The sequence below is a fragment of the Meleagris gallopavo genome, chromosome 4 (genome assembly GCF_905368555.1).
Source record: "Meleagris gallopavo chromosome 4, MGAL_WU_HG_1.1, whole genome shotgun sequence".
NCBI lineage: Eukaryota > Metazoa > Chordata > Aves > Galliformes > Phasianidae > Meleagris > Meleagris gallopavo.
In genome coordinates this window covers 36,056,124-36,083,872 of record NC_139407.1, presented here as the reverse complement: position 1 = coordinate 36,083,872, position 27,749 = coordinate 36,056,124, and the positions used below count along the sequence as shown (strand labels likewise).

The window sequence follows — 27,749 nt, the reverse complement described above, 5'->3', positions numbered from 1 at the left end:
TAGGCATCACAATGTTATATGCTTTATGACAGCTTTGATCTTAAGGAATAAAAAAATCCACGTTCAAGAATTTAATTTGAAGCATTTAGAGATCATAAACATCCAGAGTGGGGTTTTCTGCTGTCTTGTGCAGTGTCTGCCAGAAGCAGATCTCTGTCCCTGCCTGCTCTCAATGCATGGGGGTGAATGCCCACCCCCAAAACAGGGCCTGAATTCACATTAATCAGTGCAAATGTAGAATAAGTACAGACATGCTGACACGCTAGGAGAAGAGCAGGACAACCAAGCTCTGCAGTTTTATACAACACACTGGGAAAGGTCTGCCAGGCACCAGGAGAAGGGTCCTGACTGCGATGATTGCAGCACCAGAAGATTTCCCAGATCAGTGGCTTCCTGAACTGCCTTTGAAAACTTCCCACTGGAAGGCCCAGCGTGACCTTTTGTGACAGTTTTGCAGGGAGGAAGTTCTATCATCCCATTCCTACACTGTTGGTCACCAGCCAGGGATCCAGGCCTGTGCATGCAGGAGGCTGCTGTGAGTCAGTAGGTGCCAACAACAGAAATTTCACTTGGAGTTATGCCTTAACATTGAATGATTGTTTTTTCTCCTTTTTAATGCTAACTCCTATGTATTTGGAGCAGAGATTTGGCTGGAGATTTGGAATGGTCACAGATGACCCTGTCTCCCCTACTCTTGACACAGATCTGTGTAAAGGGTGTTTTAATGGCTGGGCTTTGGTAGGGCTCCGCGCGGCTCTCCAAACCAACCTAAATACTAACCTGTGGTAGCTCCACACCAAGACACAAGGAGATGTTCTATTGTACTGAATTTGGCTTGCTGGAAAAGATTGAGAATTATCAGACACAAAGCTTTCGAAAATGAACACATTGGACTGAAGACGTGTGATTCCCTGTGCAGATCAGAGCTAGCTCTTACCCTTGTAAGCTCTGTGAGTTATATGTTTATTTGTTAACCACAAACCACCAGTAAAACAAGGCAAGATTTTGTTGCTCAATTTGTGGGTAGATAATGAGTACATAGATACATTTGTAGTCCTCAGGACATGTACTAAGAGCTGTTAACTATCCTGAAGTTCACAAATTTAACACCATATTAAATTTATTAAATAAGATTCAAGATTTTATGACCTTCCGACTTGTGGAATTTTTTTAAAGGGCATAAAAAAGATAGCAATCTTCTCTAGCATTGCCCCAGAGGGCTGACCTTCCTGTAAAGAGAGCAGTCTTTCAGAGGGAAATGTTTGGGCATGTTTCTCCTGCCCTTCAAATTGATTCTGTTCAGCACATCCTTGCAGTCTCAAAGCAAGAACAGATTGTTGCTATTAACCTCATGATGAAACTTGATATTAACACATGTATAAGTAGTATATAAACGATTAACAGATGTTAGAAGTCTGTAGTGCCTACGGAGTCTGGAATACATGCACACTGCAGCATATATTTGGAAATCGATTTGGCTGGCCAGCCTGCTAAAAGGACCAGGCACAGCACTGTGCTGGTATTATCAGTCGCCCATCCTTACTACTGGGAGCTCCTGATCCTGTTACTTATCCTGAAACCTTCCCCCCTGCGCATTTGTGAGGCTTTTTATTTAACTCAGCATACATTTCCTGGCCCTGTATTTATCAAGGCCTTTACTTCATCATGCAGTACATGCTAGTTTGTTGGTTTGCACCTGCTCACAATTTGTCAAAGTCCCTTTTAAATGAATCGGAAGGTGTGAAAGGCAGAAGCTGTTTAGCACCTTTTGGATAATCGGAGGTATGTCAGGCACCTAATAATAATGTATGCACCACATTCCTCAGTGTGATTTGCAATGCAAACTGCAAGTGTAAGAGCAATTTTCCAGAGTGATTCAAAAATTTATGAATTTGTTCCGTGCTTTTGTCAGCCTGAGGAGCCAGTACGATGGCTGTACACACATTGAGTGTGAGGAGTAACAGCACTGCTGCCCCCATGCTCCTGTGTTTCCCCAAATCCAGGTTGGTGACGTTTATGTTTTCCTATCCTGTTCTTCCATTGGGAGCTTCCTGCTGGATGTGCCACAATATGCTCTGCCACTGACAACAAGAGCACAAGTGGAAATATGGCTGCCCTCTCTACCTGTAAACCAGAAATGCATTGCAGAAATTACAGAAATTTGAGTTATCAGCGCACTAACCATTTGATTCATATGTGCGTTTATTCTATGTAGATACAACATATGTTAAAAAATAGTGGAGATTAACAAGTTCTGTGCTGGAGCCCTTACCTGGAATACTGTGTCCAGATGTGGAGTCCTCAGTACAGAAGAGACATGGACCTGTTGGAGCGTGTCCAGAGGAGGGCCACAAAAACAGGGAGGGTCAAGGGGTGGAACACCTCTATGAGGATAGGCTGAGAGAGCTGGGGCTCTTCTGCTTGGAGAAGAGAAGACTCCAAGGAGACCTGAGAGCAGCCTTTCAGTATCTAAAAGGGGGCTGTAAGAAGGAAGGAGACAGACTCTTCAGCAGGGTTTGTGGTGAAAGAACAAGAGGAAATGGTTTCAAACTAAAAGAGGGGAGATTTAGACTGGATATGAGGAAGAAGTTGTTTTACAATAAGGGTGGTAAGACACTGGAACAGATTGCCCAGAGAGGTAATGGATGCCCTATCCCTAGAGATATTCAAGGTCAGGCTGGAGGGGCTCTGAGCACCTGATGGAGCTATAGGTGTCCCTGTTCATTGCAGGGAAGTTGGAGTAGGTGTCCTTTTAAGGGCCCTTCCAACTCTAAGGATTCTATGATTCTAAGTCAAAAAAGAGAACTGAGGAAGTTTGGGATCAAAAGTTACTGACCAATGTTTAGTGGTTTCCTTACTGATGTGCATGGTTCAATGAAGATTTCACTGCATGGGTTGTATCCTGACATCTCCTGAAGGAACAGGGCTCCTCACCTGGGTGCCTGTGTCTATTTGGCTGGAAAGGGAATTATTTCCCTCGAGGCTTCCCTATCCTGCATATACTCCAATGTGCAACAAGGCACTATGCTAACTGAAGTGCCACAAAATATGCGAGTTCCCTCACAAGTAACTTGTGCTTTATATACTAACAACTTCTATTTGACAAGAGCTATTATTATTTGCTATGAATGGTTAAGAAATCAAGTCAGAATGGGCTGATTCATTCTGAATACCAAGCAGGGGTTTCATTTTCTAGAGTATTTTCCTTCATGCAGCTCCCTCCATAGTTCAGAAAGATCTGCAGGTGCTCATGCTGCAGGAAAGGTTCAGAGGTGGGACACTGGGTAGGAGAGAAGACAGGGAGAAGACAGCTCTGAGCAAGGTGCTCTAAAACTGCAGTAGGGACATCAACCCTTCCATCTGAACAAAGATGCAAATTGCAAAGGCAATTCACAGTTTTTGTGTTTGAATGACTAGAGCATTTATTTCAAACATCTCCCCACTACAAACAAGTTTTGGATAAAAGCCTACTGGGGAAAATTTCTATGCTAATGCAAAAGCCTGGCAACCTCCTCTATGTGCCATCCCGCTAGCCCTACCTGTAATAAAGAATATAACGAATGCTATTGCTCTTCTGGCTGGATTAGGAAGGATATTCCAACTTGAGATATTCTATAATTCTATGAGTCTATAATATCATCACAGGAATAATGACTAAGACAAGGGCATTTCTGCTTTGATTTCAGCCCCTTTCTAAAGCTGCTATTCACGCTGTCAGAAATAGTGTAAAATTTTGCTTCCAAAGCCCTTCATACTTCATGTTGTAGTTTTTAGTAAAAGCTTTTGTAGAAGCTATATAAATATATATATATATTTCTGTTCATTATTTTGATTTGGGATTAGTTGACTCCAGGTCTGAAGGTATATTGCTTGGTATCTCAAATTTGCAATTAGAAATGTGGAGTTGAAAAGACACATTTATTTATTACAGAAAGTGTCGTAGTTTGGAGTTCAAGTTCAGAATCTGCTTTTAAGATATAAAGAGTGGTGTGTGGATGCAAATTTTGTGATCACACACATATAGGTGCAAGAAATTTTATTACAGAATTTACCTTTCAGCTTTATTTTTTTTGGTACTGATAAATGTTTTATAAAGGTTGAGGGTTCTTTTTTTTCCTAAAGTGTAACAGAGCTCAGGCAAAATGGAAAATTTTACTGATATTTCAAGTGAAACTGCAGAGTGACACCAACAGCTTTCAGAGAAAGCTGGTGGATAAATACCTCATGGAAAGCAAGTTGTTAGCACCCCACAGAGCGATAGTGCTATGTTGATCTCTTTTGTATTAAGGACTGAATACCCAAATTAGGGTGTGAGGTTTTGTTCACCATTCAGATTGCTCTAATGCATAGATGATGCTGACAACATTATTTTTCCTCCTTTCTATCTGCTGAAATGATGCATATGTGATATTTAAAATTAATAAGGCTGGAAATTCTGAATACCAGACAAGACATATGCAAGCACTATGACCGATGCTTCTTTCACAGCCGTGAAAACAATACCCTGACCTTACAATTGCTGTGCACAATTGTGCCTTAAAATAATGAGCAAAGAGGTCGACAGTGGTGTTGTTCATGATTTCATGTGCCAGATCATATGCTGTGGTGAAGGTTTAACCAAAGTCTGGAGGTCCATGCAAAAGTGATGGCTTTGCTTGTGTGACTGGTGGAGAATTTGGAAAATAGGCATGCGTTCCTACTATGCATCACTGCAGTGCTTGGTGCAGGCAGAAAAAGCATTTCACTGAATGCTGACAAAGTTACCTTCAGACACTATCATCATCCGCTTCTACCCTCCAAAGCCTTATCCAAACCCATGTGCTTATTTGAACCCAAAATAGAGTTTTTTTCTTTCTTACCATTCCCTACAAAATGGGATTGACCTGAAGGGGGATGCTGTGCTGCTGCCAGCCACACTGCCCATCTCCATCACTGATCTGAGGCCACTGAGCCATTGTATTAAACAAATGAAAAAAAAAGAAAATCCATGTAATTGCAACTTTAAATTGCAAGTCTGAATCAGTAGATCAGATCTTGCCCACTCTTCTTAAGCTTGAGGTTACCCTCATTTGAAACTTGGCATAGACTCTACCCTGAGTAGATGACCCTGCTGCTTCATGCCCTACAAAACACATATAACAGACATAGATCTCGTCCCCAGAAATTCTAGATAATGAAAGAGGTGCGAAACACCAAGGGTTTTACTTGGCCAGTGAGGAAATTGATGACAGGGCTGGTTTTCTTTTCCTCTTTGCAACCCCAGCTTACCTTATATCTGAAGATAAATCCTTTGCCCCTTTGCAGCTTTAATTCTGGCTGCCTGCTGGTCCTGAGTCACATCAAGAATGGCTATGAACAGCATGGGATGTCAGTTAAAACTTGAGTTGTGCCAGGACCAGTGACCACAAATGTATGAAGGCAATAGCATGGAGAGTGCACTCTTGAAACTTAAAGCTTAAATCAGTTGTCCTGTTGGTTTTCTTCAGTTTGGCTGGGATATCAAGATTAGAAAGATTTAGAAATGATTGAGAGGGAAAAGTTGGAGAAAATGAATTTTGTCAGGGAAGGGGCAAAGAGCTGGGTGAAAGGAGAAAGCTGGAAGGGGTAACACTATGCAAAAAACTATAATAAAATGGGAAAGAAATCAGCTGTTTTCCGCAGATGTTAGAGATCAGTAAGATGTCATGAGCTCAATTTATTGAGAAATGAACTGGTGGTGCAGGGCTAACAAGCCAGGTCAGAGCCATGGAACACCAAGGGCAATAAGGCAGGGAGCAGGCTGCTGAGCTTCCTTGCAGGAGGCTTAAAGGAGAGGCATCGGACTGACCTCCGCTAGTATAAACCTGTGTGGTCCTGCTGCTGCTTCTCTGATCACATGTGTGAAGGCTCAGTGACATTTTAATAGTTTTTTTTTGTTCTGCAGTGCATATTGCTCCCCCATTAAGCTATTTGTAATATCTGTATTATTGTTTTCCGTTGCCCCGCTCTAAATGTGAGTGCTGTTGTCTCTCACGTCTCTGTACTGCTGAAAACCCATGCTAGGCAATTCTGGATGTGTTAATATGTAAGAGCTGAAATGAAATTGTTACTAGGAGTCCCATATAAAACCGGGGAATTCAATGAATATAATAAATGCTGTACTCAATAAATCCAGTAAGCTCCACTGTGCTGTTTCTGCTCATAAATGCCACACTGAATAGGTATTTGGAGCGCTGCTGAATTATACATCACTGCTTCAACGTCCTGCACAGAGCTGTGCTCTGATGCAGCTCCTTGGGGGCATGGCTTTGTGTTTCTGTGCAAACTGGACCTAAATCCTGCACCACTCTCCTGTGACACCTTGGAAATTTGTCTTTTTCCGTATTCTTTATGAGAATGAATAACACAGCTTGACTTGTAATTACTTCAGTGTCCTGTTTTACTTTGCTGGGTTTCAATGTTAAATTAGTTGCCGTTTCCACTTCCCAGATTTTCATGCAGCCTATGGCTGCAGGGTAGAGGCAGTTGGAGCAAAGGAAGCTTTGCAGACTGTGGGGAGGTGGGCTGACTAGCACAAGTCCATGAACCACCACATCTCACACCTAGAGAGGACACAGAGCCTACCCAAAAAGATTTTAGGTCACAAACTGTGCTGCTCTCCCCTGTGTAGAAACACCATACTCTGCAGGTCTTGGAAGAGTCTCCTTTGTACTTCTTCCCTCTCTTCTCACAGGTCAACACGGCTGAAAAAAATATGTGTGCCTGTAAAAAGGGAGATAATTAGCTGGTTGCAGCATCTGAAGAAGAATTTGTAATACTGAGACAGCTCCTAGGCAATTCATCCCCTGAGTTGGAGGGGGAGAGCTTGTGGTCCACAATAGGGTTGGTTGCTACTGGAAAGGAAACTGTTGGTTTTTTTATTATTTGTTTGTTTTTTAATATAATATGGAGAATGAAGTATGCATGAAGAAAATGCAGGTGTTATTTGAAAGGCATGTTTGTTTCTGAAGGTTGCTGTAGCTAGTCTAGGAAGGGTAGATCCCATTTAGAATTTAAGAGAGTGGAACTGTGCATTCAGGGTGCTTATAGGGGAAAGTAAGATAGATCAGCCAGCAGAAGCTTAGCAATGGCTGAACAATATCAATGTTATTAAGAGGATCATTAATAAGAGAGTTAGCGTTATATGAATCTACGAGCTCTACTGCTAGAATGAGGTTAGTTTGAAACCATGTGTATGTGGACATGGCTCCAGATGGGCTTGGGTGGCTTTAAAATCTGCTGCTGGAAAAAGAAGTTCTTGCTGACATAACTAAGCACACATGGGAGCAGTAATGTGCATACCTCATTCTGGGCTGTATGAATTAATTGATATGTGAATACTGGGTTTAGGTGAAACTACAACTGCCAAACATTTTCCCCTCCTCCATTTATCCTGAAGTTAAAGTAGTGCTAATCCCTAGTCCCAGAGATGTGCTCCCTTTCTTGGTGGGAGGAAGGAGGAAGGCCTTGTGTTTGTACCGGAGTTCTTAGTGAGACTGGAGGGGGAAAACGTCACGTTCCTCAGTGTCTCTTGCAGTTGTGGTAGTCCTTTCCTTCCCGCTCGCCTCAGTGCTGATGTGAAACTATTGGGCTTTCTCCAGGCTCGTTTAATGGTGAGACTGATAATGGGTTTATTTTAGTGGAGAGACTTCTGCCACCATGTGATCCCAACAGCTGTTCTGATGTATTGTAACAGAGCTATGGAGTGCTGCAGGCACCCTCTGAAATGATGAAGACTTAGGTAACTGAAAGCCCATAGATTTAAAAAGGAGCAAAGCTTTTCGATCAGTGTTGTGTTGCTTATATCATGTGAGTAGATACTTATCATTAAGACATCAAAAGGAAAAGGATGACATCTCATTGCCTCCTGCTAGGGTGGTTCTTATATCCATGTTGCCTGAAGGCAAAGTGGAATACAATGCCTACAGAAAGCTTACAAGCTCTTGGAAAACAGAAGCAGGCACTTGCCATAAATAATATGGGGATAAGCAGTGTGCTTGGACAGCAGTGCAGGCACATAGTGAAACCTGAGCAAAGCACTTGGTACTTCATGTACCAAGGCCTGTGTGGATTTATGTAAGCTTGCACTAGGTGCTTTCATGCTGCACTGTTATTGTGGTGGAGTCTTCTGCAGCACAGATAAGTGCATTGGTTTCCAAGGGTTCTAATATATGTTTTATCTTATGCAGATTTTGAAGGAAGAAGTCTGGGTGACATCTACATACTCACGAATGAACCACGTCTTTTAGTATAGAACTGTCAGTATTATTCTGTGGGGAGAAGAGAGGGTTTTTTATTCCCTACTGTCAGAGACAGAATGAATCTCACCATCCAAACAAAGCTTGAAAGAGCTGACTGAATACCAAACAGATTTTTTCTAAAATGAGCCACGCTATTTATTCCCAGGCTGTGTTTTCCCTAAATATCAGACCTCTGTAGTTACTAAAGGTTCTTCCAACTAAGGAATCATGCCTTTGACATAAACAAAGGACAGGCACCTAGAGATCATTCTTCCGAAACAGTTTTATAGCTAGTTAATCAGTACGTCACCACAGACATATCGCCTTTCATTTTCTGTTTATACACCACCCTAGATCCTTGTATATAGTGTTGATGCTAGCGCAAGGATACACAACCTTAGTGATCAATATGCAACCCTTCCTCGAGTATATTGATTGCCAGCTGCTATGAAGATGATGAAGAATTCCTGTGGATTTCCTTTCTGCTCATTAAACCTTCATCCCATAACTGAGCTGTAACAGATGCTTATGTCCACAGTAGCACTACCCAAGGACACAGTAGGTGGTGTGGAACCAGAAGCACAGGCTTCACATGCCCCCAGGAGCTCACCTCTCCTGCTTGCTGAAAGGTTTAGGAATAACTTTGAGACTGGCAGGTTCTTGGTGCAAGAGTTTGGGCTCTGAAGGGTGATATTGCTGGGCAATTCCTAAGCAAGTGTTCTCAGGGAATGTCCCTGGATAGGTGGGTTCAGATGGCTTGGGGACATCACCCTGTCCTTCTTAACACCATAAATACTTAAATAATGTAATTGCTTTTTCCACACTGTGCAGGAGGGAGGATGAATCAGCACAAACACCCGGACTGGTTAGCTGAGGATGGCAAGCTCTGTGCCGTGTCCCAGCCGCTTGGCAATTGTCCCCATCACTGTACTCTGACTCTGCAGGCAAGCATCCAATTAATCACAGTCTGATCACAGTGGGCAAGGATCTCACTGCTCAAATAACAGTGAGGCAATGCTATGCTGGTGGTGTAAATTATGCAGTCCAATCTCGGGAAGGCTGCAGGAAAGACAGTCTATCAAAATGCCATTACGTGGTGTGCACAACTTGCCGCTGGTGTCTGGGCAGGCAGGTAGCAGTGGACTCTGTTTAATGACAAATTTAATGATGGACTCCTGAAGAATTACTGTCGATTACTCTTCTCATATACATTCAGCCTTTCTCCCTGTGGGCACACAGTGAATGCATTTCAAATCGCCCTCCCTGGCCCTGTGAACAACTCTGAGTGCCAGCTGGGAATGGTCAGATGTGGCTCTGAGAAAAAAATCTGTATTTCGAGGGCACAGATCTTCCTGCAGGAGGTAGGGGTGCATATGGGCAGCAAGGTGCGCTAAGGACACCTGGGGTGTATAGAGGCGAACGTTGTCACTCTGGGCCCTGATGCCCTAACTGGGAATACCACCAGGAGATTCCACTATTCTGAGATGGTCACCTCGGTTCTCTACCCTGTATGGAGGAGAAGCTGCTGTGCCAAAACCCCACCTCTTTGTTCCAAGTACTCTGCTTATGAGGCAGTCCCTCAACTTGCCTTTGCAGAAGCACAGCTCTTGGTGGCAGTCTTGGCCTAGGCTCTCATCCAAAGTATGAATGTGAGTGAGACTGCTGGCTCGGAGGGACACCAGGCCATTTGTGTGGTTCTGGATATGTAATAAAGAGGCTCCTATATGCCAGCATGTGAGATAATGGCATCCACAGAATCATGTCCATGAGAGAAAGATGAACTTGTGCCATTATGCTTTAAATGACAATATGGCTAAAAACTAAAGCTCTATTGAACTCTTCAAAATAGCAAACATTTTTCCATCTCATTGGAGAATCTCCTTGCAAAGCTGAATGAGGGTCCTGTCTGCTTTGCACTTTATATGGGGACAGCGTTTGGTGAGAAATGAACAGCAATAGAAATTTAACCTTAACTTTTTCTCACCTGTTTCCAAAAAAAATGGGTTATAAAAATGTGTATTTTGTCAAGATGGTAAGATTCGAAAAGGAGCTGGATCTGCAGTGCAGACCACTTGAAATAACATTATCTTGTATCATGGATGCCTCCTTGAAACTTTATTATCTCTGTTCCCAGTGCAGTGTGTTGCTCTTTCATGGCCTCTTCGTATTCCCCAATCTGACCAATTCAGCAACTAAAAATAAATTGTCTGTTTTATCAGGGAATAAAAGCAGCTGAAGTATCCTGGGAGCTGTTTCTGCTCAGAAAAACATAAAGTTAGAAACTACCTTTTTACAGACATTCATATTTTTGTTACAATGCATTTTGGACTATGTATTCATTAATCTTTTTCTAGCAGCGGCCATAATTAAACTTTACAATCAAAGTAGTCTTAGGAAAAGGATCATGACTATGTTTCTTCAAAAAGTAAGAGTAGACAATAAAAGGTGAACACAAGGAAATAATATTTAAATTTAATCTGTGTGGTCTGTGCACTAACCTTTACCTTATCTCTGTACTATGAAGTATTACTATTCCTTTTTTATTTTGGTTCCCTGGTTCTGTTAGCTGATAACTGTATCACAAGGCTGAAGATATGTGAGTTGAATGTTTGTGACTGATTGTGAGATGGTTTCATGCATGGCTTATTGAAGACAAAGATGTTGTTACACAGAATGTGGCCCATACTGGTGCCCACTGCAATGATAACAGCATTGGAAGCAGAGGAGGCAAAACATTTATGCAGGGGTGGTCAGGAAGACAGATGAAATTATGCTGGATGTAATTGGTATTGCACATCATGGCAGTACCAAAACACGTGCATGAACCTGTCTCTCCTGTTTAACTGTATTTTAAGACTGACTGCAAGTCCTAAAAGTATCTGTAAGTAGTGGAATGCGGATGGGGTGGGAACATTTGAGATGAGGGGCTGTAATCACTTTCTCACAGAAGTCTAACTCTGGATGTGGAAGGGCAGAGCTGGACATGAAGAGGATTCATGATGGGTTTGACCCAGTGTCAGCAGTTTTATTGATTTAAAACAGACTTTGAATGAGGTCTGGAAGCCTACATGTCACTGAATCAGGCCAATCAGAATGATTTGTAAACGGAAATGAATGAATTTAAGTGAAGTTGTGGTTCTTTCTTCTATTCTCTAATGCTGGTACACTGAGATTACTAAAACACACATACAAATATAGATTTAAAAATAGTATCTTCATGAGTGCTGTCAGATTTTACATTTTTTTGTGTGTGAGGAACAGGCTTTTGCTCTAATGTTCATTTATAGATTTTTTTGCTCACTTTTTATTTTGTTAATGATTTACGAACGGCTTTGTAATCATTTCATTCCTTCTTAAAAAGCTTTTCTTTTTTTGAAGAAGCTGCAGTGTGTCAGATTAAAGTGCAAATACCCACTTGAAGACTCTTAGTGTCACAGAACTTGTTAGAGCCTTTGATTTCTGCATTTAATTATGTCTCATTGGATTATAATAATCTTATTCCTCCTTGTTTCTTGAACTCAGTTTTCCATACTTGTCTTGCACTTAATTAAAAGTGCCTCCTTTGCTACTAGGCTGGTAGTGGAATTAAGGCTGACACTCGAGGGAACTTTGCATCTGGAGGAATCTTATTATTAACCTCTCCAGCTCAGCACCTGTAAGGCTCCTGGCAGGTGAACTTTATTCTAACATTGTGAAATCAACCTCTCCAGTTCGGCACCTGTGAGGCTCCTGGCAGGTGAACTTTATTCTAACACTGTGAAATGTGCCAAGAGAGTGGTCCTATCTGCATTGCAGGAAGACTGGAAAAAGTTCCTTTGAGACCTGTCTCATATGGTGCTGCCTTCCAAAATGGTTTAAAATTAGTGCTGTACATTTGACCTGGTTTCACTCTTCAGTCCTACCACTTGGGGTGCACCTGAGAATTCAACATGCCTGGGTAAGTTGACAGCAACAAACAAGAGCCAGAGGCTGACAGGGTACTTGAATGGCAGAGCAGGGTATCCTGGTAATGCCTTCTGAAGAAGCCACGTGTGATAGGGTGCTCTTTGCTGGTTGTGGTCCTCATTATGGTTTGGGTGGTTGAATGCTTGCCAGACTGTAGGATCATATCCTTTACCAGATGGACCCAAGAAGCAAGGGTTTCCAGTGTTATCAATCAAAAAGAAGTCTTGTTTCTCCATTTTCTTCCCATAAATTTAATCTATTTCATATTGTTTGTTATGACAATAATAGCCAGCAGTAGTATACAACAATACGGGCACAATCAATCATCTCAAAAGTGTCTTCTTACAGCCCATTTTGTAAGGTAGAGGTGATTTTCATTTTTCCTCTTCAAAAGTGCATGAACTGCTTAAGAAACGCCCCTCTCAAAATTGCAATAGTTGAAATTCAAGAATTTGCATTTTTTTATTATTTGTGCAACCAGATTTTCAAAAGTTTAGGAAGCCTGTAGCTGCTCCCATATAAACATAAGGACTATCTTGTGTTTGGCTCCCCGTTTTTGATTTTTGAGAGCAAAAAATATATATACTAGTTTCCATTCTTTCCTTATGTATAGAACAAATCTTCACAAATCTAAAAAAATGAAAAGTTATTCTGGAAATCTTCTGTCAAGCATTTGTGATATATTCAGAAGTGAAAAGAAAACAACTTCAACATTCTTTCAAAACAACCCACTAGACCAGGCTGCCCAGAGCCATATCCAGCCTGGCCCTGAATGCCTCCTGTTCCAGTGCGTCATCACCCTTCCTTCTAATATCTAACCTAAACCTCCCCTGTCTCAGTTTAAAACCTTTCTCCCTTGTTCTATCACTATCCACCCTCGTAAACAGACGTATCCCCTCCTGTTTATATTCTCCTTTCAAATATTGGAAGGCTACAGTGAGGTCGCACTGGAGCCTTCTCTTCTCCAAGCTAAACAAGCCTGGTTCCCTCAACCTTTCTTCATAGATTTGACAATAATGTCTTGCACAAGGTGAAATCCATGGCATTAAGTGCATGTAAAGATGTTAGTTATCTCATTTGTGTGCCTCTTAAATGCGGTGCTTCCATTGCTTTTTGTCCACCCAATGTTCAGCGTATGTGAATGCATCGGAAAAAGTATACAGATTTTTAGAGAGATTGTGCATTTATTTCACAAACTCATACTAAAATGTTCACAGTGCTTTCTGGAGAAAAATGGTAGCTAATGCAGCATAGGAAGGAGTGCATGTCAAGTATTTTCAAGGAATTTTTGCCAGAGCTGTGCACTAGATAGCATTCTATTATGATAAGTCAATTATACAATTAGAGTCTGGTTCGTTTATTATCCACCTACAAGAAATGCTGCAAGGGAACAAAGTAAAAAACATGCTTTTTGGCTTTGTATATGTGATTGTGGCTGCTTTGTGAAACACAATACTCACTTTGTGCTATTTGTTTTTAACTTACTATCCAACAACTTTTAGCTCAGGTAGCTGACAGAATTCCTTGCTGTTCCGAGTACATGCAATTGCTTTTGGTTCTGATCACCTTATTTTCCACTTATTCCATTCAGCTCTATTCAATGAAATGGATTTTTCTGCATGGCCTGTGACTCAAGACCCTTGAGTCATGCAGCTTCATGGGATCAGCCAAAGGATTTCAGTGCATTAACACTAAAGTGGTGAATTGATATTTTTGTGAATTAATGCAGCTCTTTCCTTTGATCCCTGTTTTCACCTTCCTGTGCTAGAGATGCAGAACTGACCATGGTCCTCCTCCACCCCAGCTGTACCCACAGGTATCCAGCAGGCTCCTCCAAGGCATTTCCAACCGAGTCTGACTGCTATGCTGCAGGGATCTGGTTGTTTTGCTGGCTGTAATCTTTCTTCTGGCGGCTCAGAGAGAGTTTAAACTCTGCCACTGTAATGGGATTATGCTTTTATATCCTGAATGATTCCAGCTTCAGAGAAATGCTTCTGAAATCAGATTTGAATTCCCATGGGCTTTGCTTGTTTTGGGAAGCTGAAGAGTGATGTTGTGATTCATTGAGCTAATTGAGGAACGGAGTAAGTAGCACAGGTTTCACGCTGGTCAGAGTGAAGCTTGCTGGAGAAAATAAGTCTTGACTTTTCCAGTAAATCTGTAATCATTTCTGCAAGCTTCTGTCTCCTCCTTGCCAGGTGTTGCATGCTGCCGTCCCTGAGGGCTTTGTGCTGCAAGCAAAATCCCTGGTGAAATTTGGTCTTAGTTTTGTTTCCAGCAGGCTGCCTCAGGTCCAGGATTAGTTCCCTCCTTAAATACTGCCAGAGCATCGAACAATAGGAAGTATTTAAAACGGCAAATGCTCTCTGATCCTGTCACTGTAGAAGTCCTTCTTAAGGTAGAACATCAAACTTGACTGCCACTAAGTTACCCCTAAGGAGTTCTACTTCATGCTGCCACCAATACTACTCTCACCTGCTGGAATAATAGTTCCTTGCCTCTGCTGAGTTAGACACACTTAACACTCTAATAAAGTTCACAATGGATAGACTTGCAGCAAGGAGAGACTTAGATATGCCTGACTTCTTTTTCTTTGTTTGGGAAACACCACGTTGCAGGTCTTGTAAGCTGACTTGAATGTAGCAATTGAGGGGCCTGGTTTTAATGAAATGTTTTGCTGGAATTAATGAAGTTTTCTTTACCATTTATTAAATCTTCTCCAAGAAGGGCTTTCTATTTCGAGATGTTGGTCATTTTTCCCTCATTATGTTTTTCAAATGCTTCTTGCTGTAATTATGGTCTCTTCATTAACATGTGTTTTACGGTGGTGATTATTATGGTGATGCAGGAAATGGAGCAACTAGCTCAAACTGAATCTTCTAGTTTTCTTACTCTCCTGCAGTGTTTAGCCTCTGCAAGTAAAACTGTCTGATAGCAATTTAGCCACTGTAGGAGAGATTTCAGTAACACAGACACACAAAACAATAGCATTTTCCTCTGCTCATTTATTACAAAGAAGAAAGATTAGTGTCTGCCCCAGAATTCAACTTGTGATTTGTTGGAAAAGTAAGGAAGTTATGAAGGAATGAATTTTTAAGATAACAAGTGGCAAAAAGAAAAGGCAGCCAAAATGAACTGGAGTTATCTATGGGCAAATGAGTAATTTTAATTTGGCTCTAAGTTTTGTAATCAAAAAGTCAAGATTGGAAAAAAATTTCATTGGAAGAAAACAAGAAAATGGATCTACTCAGGGTTAAACATCTATGAAAGTAGTTTTATTGCACATTACGGAATTTTAGTGTCTTCATTGTGTCACTATTAAGTATCCAGAATTCTTACTTTTTAATGAGTAAAATAAAAATGTGCTTAATGTGCCAGTATTAAATAGGGCCATGAAAAAGACAAGTCTGAAAAGGATAATTCTATTTTAATACTCAGCGTTTGGACAATTATGTCTTACAGAAAACAAGGAAATACAGAATGAGAATGAAGAGTGGGCTTTTGGTAAACGCTTCATTTAGCTCTTCTTAGAGATGAATATTCTGAGGGCCAAAAATCAATTTTATACAGGAAGAGTGTAAAAACTGCAACAAATATGGCATGGAGAGGTCTGTGTGTTAGAGGTCTTTGTAGTGTCTAAGACAAATGAAGACAAATTATGATTGCAACCATCCAGGAGTGTTTACGAGATCTGTTCCAAATAAGGACTGAAACCCTGAGAACCTTCAGACGTATTGGCAGTCTGCAGAGAGAAGGGTGAGGGATCTCGTAGCATGTAGTTTCCTGTCTGTTTCTAACAGATCTAGTTTTCAGACAACTTAGAAGTGTAAAGCTAACAAGATTTTTGCACAAATTTTATTAACACAACTGAAGATTACAAGAAAATATACAATTGTCTCTCAAGTATTTTCCTTTAAAATAAATCTTTTTCTAAATCACTAAATAACTCTGAGCATTTCTCTAATTTACATTTCTGTTCTAGATTCACTTACTGAATCAATGTGTTACCAACAGTGATGTAGTGAGAGACCAGCTGAAGGGAATATAACCTCACTGGGCTGTAAGTTTCTGAGGATCACCATTGCCATATGAGCCAGTCCAGGGTGTGAAAGTGTTCGTTTTGGGGTTCAGTGGATGTGTACTTCTCACACTGGTTGCAGCGGAAGAGCAAGTTCAGCCACTATCCTTTTTTTGTGGGATGGTGGCTGCTTGCAGTGCATGCACTTCCTATGGACTTGGTCTGGATGTGACCATCATTACCTCTGTGTGACCATGAAGATGAAGTGGTCGCATTCCCTATGCCAAAGGCAGCCCAATGATGAAATATCAGCCCACTGAGGAGCTGCATGCTGAACACTTTGGAAAAGTGGAGATTTTCCATTTGTTACTGGGGAGGTTGGCTCATTTTGGATGCTTTGGACACCTGACTTTATTGCATGATGGGTAGTTCACTTCATTACGCGAATATACAGAAACTTTAGCAAAAGTACGTTAAAATTACAGAGCAATGCTGGAAAAAAAAAAATAGCTACAGCACTACAGAAGTGATTTAGGATCTGCACTAAAACTTTCAGTTGCTGAGCAGGCTTCTGTAGTCATAAATATCCTCCTTCATATATAAGTTTTCCATGTCAGAGGAAAAAAATGCTGTTGCAAGATGTCATCAATATAAAACATGTTTGTAAAAAAAAAAAAATTAAAAAAACATCTCAACTACCCTGTGTGTACTTCTAATAAAGTGGGGCTTAGAAACACCACTGCAACATGGTTGTTGTCCTAGCACTTACAGCTTCTCACAATGATCCAGGCAAGACCTAAAATCTCATCTTCAACCAGATCTTGTAACAAGGGGGGGAAGAAGAGGTGGCTTCCTGGCTGTGCATTTAATCCTTGGTAAAATAAGTTTTAGCGTTAAGCAAGGGTGTTGTCCATTCTGATTGTCCCAGCTGCTTTGGATTGCCTCCCTATATCTCCCTAAGCTGAAAATATTTTTATCTTGAGTTATTGAATCATATTTTTTAAGAAGATTGAAGGGAATTAAGTCTCCAGGCTCAACTCTCTCCTCTTCCAAGCAGCTGAAAAATTTGAGTATGTTCAGTGTTGCAGTTACTGGAAATAGATGAAGTCTGCAGAGGATGAACTGAGATCCATAAAAATGTTCTTCCTGCTTATGATGACAGTTTATAATTTAACTTCAACTCCCAACTTAATGATGGCAGATTTACACGTGGTGCCATCCAATGCTGTCTTGCTTTATAACTGAGTAGCTCCCTGAATCGGAGCTGGGCACTTGAATGAAGTGTAGGAATAAAGCAGAAAACTAGCAATATCTAAGAAAACCTCATCACACTCCTAGTATGTGTTACGTCAGTTAATGAGGTTATCCAAAAGTAATTAAAATGCATATAGTTTATGAAATGGAAGATGGTGCCTACTTGTGAATTATCTTTTTCCTCAGTGAATGCTAGGAACATAAGAAATTGGTACAGGAAGACATGGTTGCTATTGAAATATTACAGGCAGAACAGCAGATATTGATGTTGAGATGCAGCCCCAAAGGAAGATGGGTAGAGAGAAAGAAACAGTGAAAGCAGACCACAGTACAGCAAGGAAGCTGTCCTTTAGCAGGAGAGAGAACAAGACATACCCAAGACAGAAAACTTACGATATTCATAAGCCCTATATTTCCATACAGTAAACAAATAAGTGAAGACTCAATACATATTTTTATTTTTCTGTATAAAACACTCTTGCTACAGTTTATGCTGGGTTTTACTGTATGTGGTACAGAAATCTCTTGCAGTAATAGGTGTGGTACCTTGATAGGATTCCAACATCCTTCTTAGTCCTGCTGAGCTGATCAGAGGTTCTGGTGTCTTGGAAGGGAACTCAAGTTCAATTCATGGATTTAGACAAGCAACTGCTCTGGTGCCTCTTACACCTGGCTACCATATGGTGGGTAATCACTTGGTAACATAGACCAAAAATGCTGAATGCATCTGAAGGGATAAAAGCAGAACCTCTTAAACTGTGGGTTTGTGGTGTGCAGCTGGAGGTGTGCCTCAGGCCACTGGGAGGCATGGGCTTCCTTCCTAGCAGTGAATCTGGGCAGTAGTGAGTTTGGCTCTGGTGCTCAAATTGAACTGCCTGGTTATGTATTGCATGGAGAATTTCACATCAATAAAATCATGGGTTTCTCCAGCCCTTAGTCATTATAGGGTAACTGAAAGGCTTTTTATGTAGCCAAGATTGCTTATAAAATCTTAAATGCTTCATGCTGCAGAACAATTTTTGTTTGCTTACTTGGTGTGATTACACAAAGCTCTGAAGGAAGATGTGCTGTTACTATAATATCATTAAACGACATTTTCTGTTGGTGAGTCTAATCTCTCCTTTATGAGAATATCAAATCATCGTCGATGTTACTGGGAACTGTGTGTCTTTGGAGGGCATGCAGATTAACACAGAGATGATTCCTTGGCCAGGGCAAACACAGTGAAGCAAAAAATATTAAAGGAAATGTCTATAAATAGCTGACTTGCAGGAAGTTCTGTAAGAACTCATCCCTCAGATATCCAGCTCTTTCTCGTAATTTAAATCATAGTATGGAAGGAAGTTAAATTACTCAACAGGGAATGTGGCTTGCAGATAAGTTCTGCGAGACAGCAGAGTTAGAGAAGTAGTAAGTACAAAGTCAATTGAATGGCAAGCAATTATCTCCCAAATTAGAGAGCTTTTCTGAACCCCCATAGCGTTTTTATGGAATTGCAAGTTAGACAGATTAAGGAATCCCCCTCCACCCACCACTGACCTTCCTCTGGCTGAAAATAACCTCTGAAAAAAACCACAGGATAATTGTAACTACCAGCTCATAAACCTAGTTGACCTTCCGTGGTGAAAACAGATTTGTGTATTAACATGTTACAGTCCTCTTCCAGAAGAAAGAGGGCTATAAAACCAGCCCATATTTGATCAGAGTTAGCTGCATCAGGAAGAAATGGCTTTGTAAACAAAAAGTGGAACGTATGAGTTTATTTAGATATTTTAAATGTTTTTTTTTTTCCCCCAACCTAACAGCTGCAGCGGACTGAAATGCAAATATCAGTCTGGTTTCTGTTGGAAATTGTTAATTCTTCATGAAATTGATGATAAATTACATCTAGAATTTATTTCTGTAATTCTGTAAATCAATTTCTAACTGGAATGTGGTTATTTACAAACATGAAAAAAATGGCCTTCTACACTTCTCATGAACTGTGTGTAGAAAGAACCTGAGCTGAGAGCTTTTAATGCTTCCAGATTTCTCTTTGTCTGGGAGAGAATAACATGATTCCAAAAGCTGGAAGGGGAAATGCAAGCATTAATGAATGTAATAGGAATAGTGCTTTTATTGGAAGAACCCCTCTATCTTTTTACTAAATAAGATTTTTCTTTTAGGTAAAAATACAGGTGCTGTTCAGATTTGTTGTTGGGTTTTGGCAGTGATTTCCACAGGGCTTCGTTTCCCCACTGGGAAATAGATAGAAAAAATAAGAGGTGATTAGGAAAGAACGAGTGACAGGAAAAAATAGCTACATTTGTTCAGTAATCTCTTCATTTAGATGTATAAAGGCATTTGGGATCCAAAGAAGCAGACAGGCGAATGTCTGTGCAGGCTTTCGAAAGAGCCTGGCTGTCTGATTCAATTGCTAACAAATAATTACAATAGAAAGCCAATCACTCGGTTTCTGAGGGCCTGAAAGTCATTTTTGAAAAGCTGACTTGAAGCCCGAAAATATTTCGAAAACTTTACCTACTACATCTCCCTGTCTGAAAGCATCAACCAGATCCAGAAAGAAGCCAGACTAGTATTAAGATCTGGTCTGCAGTGCCACTCCTAATTCACTTAACCAAAAAAAGCTCTAGTGAGACATAATCTCTTATTCTTTAAAGTTTGCACTAGGAATTCTTGGCTGTAATGTGATTTAACCTCATTCTGACATAGATCTGTAAAACAAATGAATATTGTATAATAAAAAATAGAAGCATCATGATATTTTAGGGGGGAAAAAACCACCCTTGATGATCCCAGACTTGACTTAGTTAATACTGCCTGCGAGGAGGGAGGCAGCTGATGGGGCACTGTGCGTCCCAATGTGTCCAGACTGCTGAGGGAGAAGGTGCTGAGTCAGTCTGCAACACCAAATACACCACTGAGGCCATTCAAGAGTAGATTTTGGCTCAGAAAGTGCGAGAGAGGAAATAAAAGCTCTCAGTACAATACACCATCAGAAGTGTTTATTCTGCAGAGGTGAGAAAACTAATAATAAAGTGTATTCACATCAATTATTTAAAACAATTCCAGCAAATATTGACTTTGACCTCCCTCACCACCCCCCAACAAAAATACTTTGAGTGATTAAAATGCATTTTGATTTCTTTTTCTTCAACACCAAGTACTTTATCTGGATTTGCTGTCGTCACATGGGGCAAGAAAGAAAAAAAACAAAGAAAAGGCTTGGGCAAGACTGTGAAGTTTTTCCTCAACTCTATCAAGAGAATGTCTTTTGTTTTGAAATACTACAGAAATGATATTAAGTCTTATAAAAGTTATCCAGTCACTAGAACATTGATCACTTCAGAATCTGTGTTGTTTGCAAGTCCTCATTTGGTTTTAGTAGCTTTTCTAGATAGGATAGTGATGGAGACAAATCCTTAGGCAGGTCCACACCTTTGCAGTTGCACTAAGAGGATGAACTGGAAGAAAAAAGAGAAAATAAGGACAATATAGGAATTTTCCTGCAAGAAAGCTTTTCTTAAAATAAAATATTTCAAGCAACAGTTCCAGAGATATTTGAGCTAATACAGTGATGGATAGACTAACATTTAAAGCTAATTTTCATGTTCTGATGCGGATGAGGACAAGTCTAGTGAGGTGATTGTATGAGTTTTTAGCCTTTTCAGAGAGAGAGTATCTACCGATAAGAGAGAGAGAGAGTACTTTAAATGAGAGCTGAAATGGCAAACTTAAATAGCATGTGCAAACAAAGCTGCTCACGACAATAGTAGTGAATTTAATCTTACTTAAATACAATAAAATTGGACACTTAATCTCTGCTGATTTATATACCTATGTTGCATCTGTTTGGATGGTATTTTGCTCACCTATTATAAACATCAATTTTATACCAATTATAAAAATAATTTGCTACTGTTGAAACTAAATAACGAGTTGGGAGTTGATGTCTAACTTTAAGGTGGCCCAGCTCAGCTGAAGCAAGCTCCCTGCACCCCATTCATTCTTGGCTGATGGATCAGGAGATGAGCAATATTCCATTTTCTCACAGGCTCTGCCTGTTATGTAATTTTCATGCACTACTCTGGTTCAAAATTTAAGATAAGCATGGAGGAAGGAGAAGGGAAAATATTCAGCTTGTGCCTTCGTATTCAGGGCATGTCCTTGCTGCCTTATCGCATCAGAGAGCCTCAACCCGTCAGTGCTTTCATTACTCCACATTTTCCTCCCCCAAGAATTTATAATGTCACCATCTTAATTTGTTTTGGGGACAGTTGGCAGTCTGATTCCATATCAGAGAGAAAATTTGTTTTATTAGAAAACATCTATAAGCAGTTAATCTGGCAACTTTATTTCAGACCTTAAGAGGTCAATACATAATTTAGAAGTTTTTGGATGCCATTCTAATTGCTTCTCACTCAAAAAGAACCTCAATTACATAGGCTTGGTTTTCTGAGGGCCAAAGTTCTACTTCAGTTATCAAAACTGCTGTAGTAGACCCTAACCCCCACGTCAGCCTCTGTGGTATTCGATTTGTCGTGGTCAGAGATGGAGGAGACGAGAGCAGATAGAGACCTGTGCTGCGGGAGGAGATCACAGTGCCCTGTGGGGTGCTAGAGTGGGGGATGGTGCACAGCTGGTGGCAGTGATATGGCAAAGCTGGCAGCAAGTCAGGAAGCCCCAGCTATGCCACAGCAATGATCAAGTAACAGGATAGGAAGAAATTGCGCTCCGTAATAGAAATCAAGCTAATGTTGGCTTTCCAGCAGTGATAGGGTGGAGTGAAACTTCAGTCACACAGACTGTGCTTGACAAAACCAGATCCTGGGGCAAGCCAGGGTCTTCTGGAATTAATGAGAAGACTCCTATTGGTCTCAGTGAGCAGGAGGTCAGGTTCTTAGTGCAGCAGTACTACTTCAAACCTATATAGGAATCAGTATTTCCAGGGCAATGGGAGATAACTGCAGCCCTCAAGGCCTTCGGGATGTAAAACTCAGTGTGATTTACAGCTTGCACCTCATGGAAGTATTGCAGAGACAAAACCTGCAGCTTATGAATAGGAACGAAGGCCCAGAATTATCTTTCAGAGCTACAGCCCCCTTGCCGTGAATAAATGTTTCATTTTTATTGCATTTGTTTTGCTGTCTTTAAGAATCCCAACAATTACATGGTCAGAGATATCAAAGGTATAAAAGAAATCGAGATCATTTACAGCTAGTTCACAAAGGCTCCTCTATAATGTGCTGATCTGGAGAAATTCTGTGTTGATGGGTCCTATTACAAGTGGAAGGAATGAAACTTTGAAATGCTGTTATTTCATCTTTATGTGACACATAATGAAGTCACTTCAAATGTCAGTTTTCAATGGAACACGAGATCTCTGGGTAATGCAGAGCCCATTCAAACTAAAAAAATAACGATGAGATATAAAAAAAGTCCAATGCGTTTTAAGGACATGATGCTATTACAGAATTGAGAGTTGAAAAGATTAAATTCTTTTTTTTTTTTTCCCCAAAAAAAGAAAAGCTAAAAACAAAAAAGAAATTTTCTGGATTTTATGGCATTTGCCTCATTTCCTTGAAAAAATCCTGAAACTTTTTTCATGTTTCTTCAGCTTGTAATTGAGGACTAATTATTCATCTTTTAAATGATGATGAATCACTTTTAGATGTTTTATATTTTGCTTTACATTTTACATTTTAGCTCATCTCACTTTATACTTCTTCAGCTGGACTCTCCCTCTGAACAAGTTGCCTTTAACAATCATTGACGAGGAAGAGGCAAGATTAATCTCACTCATTTAAGAAATCTACTTTGAGATTAAATGAAATGAGTCCTAGAAATGTTATTTCTCTCTATCACCTGTAAAATGAAGTAGAAGTCTCACTTGTGGGACATGAATATCATTTCAGTATTTAAAAGCAAATATGAGATTAGACAACATTTGTCTTTCAGGCTTTCCTGTATATTCATGTCTTCCTCTATTCAGGTAGGCATTGGATTGGTGATATTGGATAAGTTGTGCCTGTGTGGCAGCAGGAGATGCCTGACCCTGTGCCATTCCCTGCCCTACTGTGAGTTCTCGTGCAGAAAATGTGAGGCTTGAGGTTGAGACGAGGAGCGCAAGGGGCTGCACAGAGACTTGGTGCTGGTGGCATTTCATCTGATTCCCCATGCAACTCCATGGGCTGTGTGCGGAACCAAGGAGGGCAGGGCTGGCTCCTGGCTCCTCATGTAGATAGGGACCTGGACCAGGGTATCGCTAAGACTGATTAGAGGGCTGAAGGGACATGAAAGGGAGCCAGGCGAAGACTGTTGGGCAATGGTAGAGGAAAGCAAAGGACACGTGAGAGAAAAATGTGTCAGTAGGTGGTGCCAGAGGACACTTATAAGAAGTGCCACCACTATTTTGCCCTTGCTGCGGGCAAAATGCATCCAAGATAGCTGTGGGAACCCCTGGGCTTGTCGATGAAAAAAATGGTAGAAAAAATGGTGTTGTGATGCATCCCCTGAAAGGGCTTGTGTTTAGAAACTATTTCAAGGAAGTCTGAATAAAGAACGTGTAGCAAAACTTTTGTTTCCTTGAGAAAAAGTTGTTACAAGACTAATGTGACTAAATATTATTTTTTTACCCAGCTCAAGTTTCCCAATGAATTTTTGCTCAGCCTTGTCAACCCTGCCCACACAGATTTGACAAGAAAATGCAGTTTATAATATTATATTTTTAGTAACAAATTCTTTCATTTCCTTATGGGCACAAAAAAAACCACAAGTATTTGGAACTAAGTGTATACCTGATCTAGATACATGCAATATGTGGAAATGTAGGCATAAAAACATATTCATCATAAATGTATCTGTGATACACAGTGGATATATTTGTACATTCAACTCTGTTAAGATCTACAGAAATACTCTGTTCTTCAATGGTCTTTGTAGATTTTTTCAAAAACTTAATAAATGGCTTGGGTCATTAGAGATTTTTTTCTGTAATAGTTTTCAGACTGAGACCCTAAATGCCTAACCCATCCTCTTCTTTTGAAGGCTTCAGAGCAAAAACTTTCCAGTTAAAATCAAAATTGACAACATTAGGTTGTTGTCAGTACATTTCTCTAATGGCCTGTTTAGCTTTTAAATGGTTTTGATAATGTTTTAAGGAGTCCCATGGCATTATGAAAAAAATATTTAATATAACTTCAGATCTCAGAGCTCTATCACAGCTGTTATAGAAACTGAGCAGATATGATGAAGAGGGAGGCAAAACAGTCCCATAAAGATGAAAGTGAATGGATTTCATTTAGATCTAAGAGGAGAGCCACCTTGCTGAGCTGTACGTCAACAATACGTGTAACTAAGTAAATAAGGATATATCTTCTTTTGAAGCAGGAAAGTGTGCAACAGAAGAACACAGACTGTTGTGAGTTATGACAGGAAATCCAGAAGAATAGGGGTAACTAAGATCATTTTGTCCAACCATAAGCCCATTGAAGCAAGAGGTAAGAAGAAAGAGAGAAGAAGTTAGTCTACCTCATTTAGTGGCAAAAATAACAATAGTATGTTGCATATATCATAAACACGAAGGACTCAGGCTGCACAGTGCTCAATTCCCCAGTGAAATATTAGGAAAACTTGGAGTGCAATTGAATGGAAAAAAAAACAACAGGAGTCGACCAACCTCACAATCCGGCGAGAGATGTTCCCATCCTTTGACTGTGTCCTGACAGACTGCAATTTGTCATACACACTGAAGTCAATCTGTCCTACACACAGTTTCTGGTACTTTCTGGTGAACAGAGGGACTAGACTATGCACGAATCCTGTTCTGGGTAAAGAGTAATGCCACATAGCTCCATATTATTTCCTGGAAGCTGACAAAAGGGGTTGATGCTAATAACTGTCAGCACGTGCATATAAACACTTGTTTTTTTTTATTCTTTTCTATTTTTTTTTTATTTTTTTTTTTAAAGAAAGAGCATTATTCACGAGGTCCTCTACTGACGGTCACAGGTGAGTCGGAGAAGCAGGGGTTTCACGGTGAAGGAAATGATCCTTGGCTGGACCCCTGCCCGTGTGTGCTACCTGACCTTCTGCAGCTCCTGTCTCAGCCAGGAGGGCAGGGGCTGCCCCAACCTGTGCAGCAGCTTAGACAACTCCACGTTGTGCTCTCGGTAGTAGCTTGACAGGAAATCTCGGGACTGTGAGGGGGGAAACAACACAAATAGTCAGACAAGGAGGCCCACCCTGCAGAAAATGGTAGCAGGCTCGTGCTGCCATGCAGTGGGGTGCCTGGGAGTTATGCTTGCCTCCTAGGGAGAGCTTCTTCTAGGGATTCCAACTATTCAGAGATCATTGAAAAATTTTGGTTTTTAAGAATACCAAGCCAGTGATTTTATTTTATTATTACTATTTATAAAGTGCTTGCTTTAGGGTTCAAACATAGCGCCTGTATTAAAAAAAAAACATTAACTGAAATCTCTGTAAAGCCTTTACCTCTTGGTCCATGGGTGGATATTTTCGACCTTTGCTTTTTCCCAGGCACTTTGTTTTCCCTCCTTCCAGTAATTGGCACCAAAAGCCCTTCTGAGGGTCAAACCTATAAAAGATTATAATTATATGTAAGATTTAATCATGGAAGAATCTCACAGCTACTATAATATCAGAGTTAGCTAACAATTATGGCTGCACACATCTCTAGATGACATAAATAGTGAGAACAGAGTGGGAAGTAGCTTTCCTCTCATGAAAACTTTGATAATTTAATATTTGCCCCCAATTCATTTTGAGAGTGGTTCTAGGCAATACGTTTTTCACACTGTACTCTACTTGTGCTATCTATTTCTTATTCTGGTAGCCCAGCATATAGAGTACATGTTTCAAATGTAGAGCTATAGGATTTCCAGTTGAAGGACAACCTCAAAGATCTTCCAGACTGTTACTCCTATTTTGTAGTCTGATTTTGTTCAGAGCTGTTATCCATGTCAGATCAATGGATCAGTGCTTACATTTTGATCAGTTGACAAAGAGCAAAGAAACCTTTGTTGGAGAATTACTGACCAACCCTTTTCCTGGAAGTATGCACACTGTATTCTCAAGAGTATTATCATTTTACTCTAGAAAAGTGCTCCAGATGGCCAGTAGGAGCTGATAATATCATAGGTCAGTACTGTCAAAGAGGTTAAAAAGAGCAATCTGATATATTTTGCAGACTTTGACAGACACAGACTCAATCCTTAAGTATATTTCTAAATTAAAGTGTGTGATTGGACTATGAAATGATAAGAAATCCAATATAAAAATGTTTTATGTTGATTTTTTGAGTGAAATAAGTAGTGCTTATGTTTTCTGACAGAATGGCTGTTTTCTTGTTGGTAATTGAACTCCACCTGAGAAGCTGGTTGTTCCATATCATTAGGCCTAAGTATCACTTCCATTCCAAAGATGGGATTAAAAATATAAACATTGTCTTAACAATATTATATGAAATATGCAATTTGATTTTGATATCTAAAATTCAAAGTATAAGAATCTTGGATTAAGACATTAAAGCATATACTCACTAAGGAATGAACAACATACAGTGTTTTGGATTTATTGCAGTGGTACTTGCAACATGCACAAAGCACTGAAAAGATTCATTCCTGCTATTCAGCAGATGTTTGAGAAGGATGAAGTATAACTGTCTGGAACATGGAGTTAATTAGTTACAGACTAGCTTTCTGCCCTGCATCTGTCCATATAACATAGGCATACCTGTGATTTGCTGCTGTACAGAACTAATTTCTGGAGAAGAGTGAATGTTCTTCACCTTTTTTTTTCTTGCCTAGCCTATTATTGCAAGCCTGATCCTTGTTTCCTAAATTGTTTCAATAGCTGTATCAATTTAAAATAAATAAATCTTTGATTAAATGGATATATTGATGATAGAATCCTTTCTACTTTGGCTTTCTCCTTCTGCTCATTGCATACAGAAGCACGTTAGCTAGCTTGCACTAATTTCCCAAGAGGAGAAGTAATATAGTATGTGACATAAAAGGAAAACTGCAAAACCATGCCCCGAACAATATTTCTGCATCAGACTTAGCATACTGAATATTATTAAAGGAATGTATAAGTTTAGATAGTAGAAGAGAGGGCTTTTCTGGATAGAGGAAAAGGCATCTCAGACTTAATTCAACCTACTGTGTCCAGGTATTACAAAAATCTCAGGGCTCCTGTAAACATAATTGAGTAGAATAGAAACAGGTGGGAACTTCATGAAACACCTTGGACTT

The 27,749-nt window shown here is 40.2% G+C and overlaps 1 protein-coding gene and 1 long non-coding RNA gene across 18 annotated transcripts in view; one reads left to right on the top strand and one right to left on the bottom strand.

Annotated features, from left to right (window-relative positions):
- The window catches only part of LOC116216567 (uncharacterized), a 488,234-nt gene that overhangs the window by 15,519 nt on the left and 444,966 nt on the right, over positions 1–27,749 (top strand). The window lies entirely within an intron of this gene.
- NDST4 (N-deacetylase and N-sulfotransferase 4) overlaps positions 23,419–27,749 on the bottom strand; it is a 102,710-nt gene continuing 98,379 nt past the window's right edge. Inside the window, exons 13-14 of the mRNA XM_010709954.4 lie at positions 25,969–26,071; positions 23,419–25,673 (exon numbers count right to left, since the gene is read on the bottom strand). Of these exons, the coding sequence (XP_010708256.2) occupies positions 25,554–25,673; positions 25,969–26,071 (223 nt within the window). The 3' untranslated portion in view covers positions 23,419–25,553. The remainder of the gene's footprint in view (positions 25,674–25,968; positions 26,072–27,749) is intronic.